General features: G+C 48.5%; 1 protein-coding gene across 2 annotated transcripts in view; it reads left to right on the top strand.

Moving 5' to 3' along the window:
* The first annotated feature begins 2,284 nt into the window (after positions 1 to 2,284).
* LOC135817778 (dual specificity protein phosphatase CDC14C-like) overlaps positions 2,285 to 5,909 on the top strand; it is a 15,096-nt gene continuing 11,471 nt past the window's right edge. The window contains exons 1-4 of one of the 2 annotated variants that reach the window (XM_065331020.1): positions 2,285 to 2,607; positions 2,747 to 2,846; positions 3,098 to 3,173; positions 3,520 to 3,615. In XM_065331020.1, coding sequence (XP_065187092.1) covers positions 2,574 to 2,607; positions 2,747 to 2,846; positions 3,098 to 3,173; positions 3,520 to 3,615 — 306 coding nt within the window. In that variant the 5' untranslated portion in view covers positions 2,285 to 2,573. The remainder of the gene's footprint in view (positions 2,608 to 2,746; positions 2,847 to 3,097; positions 3,174 to 3,519; positions 3,616 to 5,909) is intronic. The other variant, XM_065331019.1, reaches the window with a different exon arrangement.

Raw genomic sequence — 5,909 nt, 5'->3', positions numbered from 1 at the left:
ATGTACAACTGCTGGATTAGAAAATCGAATTGTGTAAAGTTTGAGTGATTTGTTGCAGAAAATCGCTGCTGGAGGCGGAATTCAAGTGCCGGATTAAAGCGTAGAAAATGAACTGAAAAAAATCCGTTTTGCCAGAAAGTGTGCTGGTTTGCAAGGGTGCTGGATAAACAAGTGCCGGATTAGAGAGGGACGACTGTATTACTACTAGTACTAGTACTACCGTATTTTTCGGAGTATAGTGCGCACCTTTGTATAACGCGCACCCCCAATCTTCATTGGGGGTGCGCACTTCAATCTGCATTGAAGCACATGCATTTCATATTTGGAGCATAGTGCGCACCTGCGATTTAGGTCCTAAAATAGCACATCTAAAGTGCGCACTATACTCCGGAAAATACGGTACTCAGTCGCTAGTCGATTTTTTACACTCAGCATGACTGATCTCCCAGCGCAGCATGGGCCGTTCCTGATGGGGCAAGCAAACAAAACATAGACGAACCAAAAACAAACATGAACACGTGTACATGTACAATGTATAAGCAACAAACGATATCTTTGTTGTCTCTAGCCTCCCGAGATGTGGGCTTCCCACACTGAAAGAGACGGCTCATTACACGACATTAGCAGCAGCACGATGCCAACCAACACGACCCACGCAAAAAAGCGAGAACGAGCGCCAGATCAGATCAGAGCACGCAGCATGCATCGAATGAAAGGAAGGCGCGCGATGGCCTAAAGTTAGTAACCATGGGGACATCTACAAACTGTCACCCTATAGCCCTGTCTGCGAGCATGCTGCGCCATCGCCTCCAGCCTAGGCCAAAAAAAAGTACTGAGTCTGTAATAATTATAGTAATAAAATAAGTGCTAGGCGAGGCGGGCCCGGGCCGGGCCTACGCATGTACAAAAATAGCCCCAGCCCACCCGCCTTCGCAGCCTGAGTGCACTGCACCCAGCAGCCAGGGCCCCTACTGCCACTATTGCAGTACCGGCCATACTACAATGTGCTAGTAAGTAGTAGTACCAAGAGTACTCTTGGTACTACTACTAGTACATGCCTAGGCCTACTCTCGATCTCTAGTAGTAGTACTACTAGCTAGTCTACTGTCTAGGCTGCGAGTCTAGGCTATGCATGGTCCATAGGCATACTGTAAAAGCCATAATAACGAAGTGCTAACTCTAACGAGCTAACGTAACGAGGAGAAATTTGTCGTTAAAATAGAAATCGTTATACAGAAATCGATACATAATTATACTGCCCTATTGATCGCTGAGAATGAGTGAAAATCGTTACCTTTGGTACATGTAAACTAACGTTAGTCAATTTTGGGAAATCGTTATACATGTATATGCGCCTCGTTAGAATAATGGCTTTTACAGTAGGCATAGTGTATGGGACTGACCCGCATCCGTCGTGTCTGCACTGTCTCTTGCAGTGTTCAGTGGTGTTGGCAGCGTTCAGCGTTGCTGTAGGTCTACGCATGTCTTTTGTAAGTGCAGCGCTGGCAACTGAAATCCGACCCCTGAGCGGTGGGTTCACATTCTTTGCGATGTGAGCGCACCTCTCAGGGGGTCGGATTTTAGTTGCCAGCACTGTATGTACAGTTTTTTATTATTATTATTTTTTAGGGGTTCTGGAACTGTATGTACATTAGATCTAGCTACAGCAGTCATGTAGCCTGTGTGGTCTACGTCACTACATCATGCGTGTATGTGTATGTGCCACTTCAACTGCACTTCTTTGTGGTAGTGGTTTTGCGTGTAGACAATACAATCATGATGCGTGTGTGTGACACTGTCACTGAGTCTGTCTGTACTCTACATGATTGTACTCTCACCGATGATGTACACTAGTACGTCACTACACTACACTACAGACCAGGGAGTCTGTAATAATACGACTCCCTGCTACAGACTCAGTACATGGTCTACACTACAGTCTGTAGTGTAGACCATGTATGTACTGAATCTGTACTGTAGTGACTAGCGTAGTGTAGATCGGTGAGAGTACAATCATGATGATTGTAGAGTCTACACTCCAGACTACAGTGCCACACACACGCACGCACGATAGGGATCTCGGCGTAGATCTACAGAGTACACTACTGTCACTTGTCAGTAGGCCCAGTATTATAATAATGGGTTGATCTGAACAACGGTCGTGACGGTTATCATGGTGAATCAGCTGAGAGCAGTGCATCACGTCAAAGGTGCCAGCTGATACTAGCGCTGACCAGATTCAAAAACAGAATGATGTTCATCTCGAACTGGCCGGCCCAACTGGCCCCAGTCGTCTGCGTGGAACAAGTCCTGCACAGTACAGGCTGTAGTGCGTGCAGCCCTAGCAGCAGCACCATACTGACTGTACTCTGTAGTCGAGTACGCTCTATCTAGTTCGTTGCCCCCTGCTTTTGTTGTGCAAGTACTTAGTTCTTGTATTTGTAATGACAGTTGTGTAACCTTTGGAAAAGTGACTGTAGCTCGGCCATTTAGTTAGTATTGCTTTCGGTCGTTCTCACCCGGGAAGATACAGCAACATCAGCCATATTGACCTCCATTTGTCGGCCAGCAGAATGGCGGGGTCGTCCTGCTCCATTTTCAAACCGGGTTAGTGAAGTCGTGCTGTGGACGAATGTGGAGTCGAAGACGCCTCTCCCGATCTATCGAAATGCTCCTGGTGTGTTTCTCTGAGTCCTAGTCCTACCATGCTCTGTGTCTTCCCTGTGCTTGTTCTGCATGCTCTCAGACCGGCTCGTCTTCTGCGTCTCTCCTTCGAGTCGCGTCCCGCGCCTAGCGTCCAGGAGTTGTCACTATTTCACCGTTGACGGTGAATATAGGTATCAAAGGTAAGCCGGGACCTTGTCCGCCCAGTTACAGCAAATCCCCTGTCCCCAACAAAATTAGTTCATAGTGTACCCTTGACCTTGTTTGTGCGTTGCCTTTCGCTGCTTGTTCTGACGTTGCAGCTCAACGGGTGGGTTGTACACTGTTCTGTCACAACGACACAAGTTAGCGAACCACTACAGCCCAGGTGATATCGGTTGACATTTTTCTGCGGTACCTTTTCTGCTGTCTGTTTTTTCCTAACCCCGCACAGCTTTGCGCAGGACTTTGGTCCGATGAACGAGGCAGTTCTGTACAAGTTTTGGAGAAAGCTTTCCCTGAAGCTGGCGGTAAGGGGTATTTTGTGCTCGTTGCATCACCAATCACTTGTGTCGTTGGCGTTGGTGTGAGTGGTTCTCGTACTCTGTGATACTTGCGTGCGGCGCTTGCACTGCTCTGGCACACAACTGACAGGTAGGCTAGGAGGAGTAGAGAGTGGTTGGACACGCACTATACTAGCTCTGTGCTACCTGTCGTTTTGCCAGGCCTAGCTGGCGACTTCGAGCTGATTATGTCGAGCAGATGGAGAGAGTGCGTCCCGGGCCGTTCGCTCGATCCCTTGTTCGTGCTCGTGCTGCAGAGCTCAGTTGCCGTTCTCCACTTGCCCTGTGTGCGTCGCTATTTGCTTCTCTGCAGAATCCGAATCTGGAAAATAAGACCATAGTGTTCTGGACGAACGGACGCGACCAGTGTGGCAAGGCCAACGCAGCGTTCTTGATAGGAGCATTCTGCGTGAGTATACTCATTACCGTCCTCCGTGTCAGGTTTGCATATTATCTCCACGTGCGCATGAGGGGTGTGTTTGGCAGCTTTCAAGTTAGTTAGTTGGTTTGCTCTGGACTAGTCTAATCTTTAGAATCATGCCACCGTATCCAAAGTTCGAAATGGAAGACGTCCCAAAAACACTCTGGCAGGCGGCTTTTCGGGGCGAGGCGTTTCAAGAGATTTAGCGACTGGGCCTACGTAAAAACACTGTTGCCGTTTTTCACTTTCATCCTGTTGTTGAAAATAATCAGTACAGTCCTGACGCAAGGCTCGTTCGAGGAAAATTTGACCATTCCGTTTTGCAGGAGCACTGCATGCTGTGCAATCAACTCGTTAGTGTGATCGAAGCAAGTGTTTTCTCTCTGAGTCTCGAACTGATCAAGTCAGTGGCTGTGCCAGTTCACCGGGCGTGGTGCATTTCGTGAATCCTTGGACAATCTGAATGGAGTTCCGCAGTGCATGCCACAACCACCAGCGTACAATCTGGGGACTTACCTGATTCAGCGCCTGTCTGAGCATCGTTTTTTGGTAATGATTCCCAGTATGCATCCATGATACCCATGACGGCCTGGGATGTTAGAACTTAGATGCCTTACATTAGGTTACAGTCCTTTCATGAGTACAAGTGAGATTCATTGCAGGAATGTTCAGTATGTTGTTTTCTCCTGGATGTGACTGCGAGCAATGAAGACATAATTTTTACATATTTTCCTGAGTTGCTTGTAACAGTTGTGAACGGTATAGTTTATAACTTAGTTTGTCTGTAGCTTACTGTGTCCCCTAGTATGTTCACGGCTGGTGCTCAATACATGTTATTCCCGTAGCTATGCAGAAGACGTTACTTCAGTAACGTCTGGCGCTAGCCAGGGTCCACACAGCTTTAATTTGGTGTTTGTTTGTTTGTTTGTGTCACGCCTGGCGCTATCCCGTATCTGTCCCGTACCGTATCGCACAGCTGGCCATTTGCCTGCTCCCGTAGCTGTCCCGTACCGTACCGTACCATCAAACACAGCTGGCTACAAACAGCTGGCCACAATATTATGTACATGTATACGACTCCCTGTGTGTTGCGACTGTGCTTGAAGGGGACGGTTGCACTTTTTGTAGCTCTGTTTTATCTGAGTTTCAGTCGTTCCTCTTACAAGTCTTGCCAAGGGGGTGGCTCTGGGTCCACCAGAGTTGCCCCTGGCGTATTTCTGAATTTGCTGGGCCGAGGGTTCCGCGACGCGGTCGCCAAGGCAGTGTCTTTTCAGTCACGACCGTTGTCGTCCTCGTCTCTCCATTCGCGGTGGTGTAGCTGACCCCCGAATGGTTTCAAACTGCGAAGCTCGGAGGAGTACAGTGGTGGCAGAGGCATGAGCTGTGAGTGGAGACGGTTGCTGGAGATGGATGGTGATGCAGGGAGAAGAGTTACGCTGCCTGACGCCGCGTGGGAAATTGTTTGAACCTGCAATTTCAGTTCGAGCGCGGTGGACTTCTAGACGATGTCTCCTCATGGCTGTTTTTCAATGCTTGGCCTATCGCTGATATCCCTGCGTGGGATGTTCTTCCAGTGGAATCCAGGTGGGACTTCGGGTGCCCACACTCCATCACCTGGTTGATTGTTTCGGAACTGCAAAAATAATTATTGTTTCCTATTTTGAGCGCATCTCTTGTCATCTCTCTTTTCTATACGTCGCACACCAGATGTACTACTATCGCCGTCTTTCTCTTGCTTTCTCTCCCTGCTTGCTGTTTTTTTTGTTTCTGTTGCCACTGTCCCTCATCATACCCATGCTTGGGTGGTGGGCGGCGTGACCCGTTAGGGTAGCTGCCAATACAGTACGACTCCCTGATGTATAGAGAGACTTTCTGGAAAGAAATAGGGAGACGAGGAGGAAATGAAATTAGAATGGATGTTAGTTGCCGAATAGGTGATAGGATGCGTCAGCAAAAACATACTTTGGAAGAGAGATCCCGTTGTCTCCAGAATAGGCGTGAACGGACGAGTCAGCGCCGGTCACAGGAAACGTCGGCAGAGTGATCCCGTCGACTCCAGAACGCGCGTGCTCGGCAGAGTCAGCGCCTTCCCAGGAAACATTTCCATCAGTTCCCACAACATGCACGATGAGCTAAGTAACAAAGCATAGCGTAGGGCCCTGAGCTTCCAAGCTCTCTCGTTATGGTATCTCACTCTGACGTACTATAATACCGTATCATTGCCACATTGTGAGCCATATCCGCTGTACTGGTTAAGAGGCTGCTCATACTGCAGTAGAGTA

The sequence above is a fragment of the Sycon ciliatum genome, chromosome 5, assembly GCF_964019385.1.
Source record: "Sycon ciliatum chromosome 5, ocSycCili1.1, whole genome shotgun sequence".
NCBI classification, from domain to species: Eukaryota; Metazoa; Porifera; class Calcarea; order Leucosolenida; family Sycettidae; genus Sycon; species Sycon ciliatum.
This window is presented reverse-complemented; position numbering and strand designations above follow the sequence as displayed.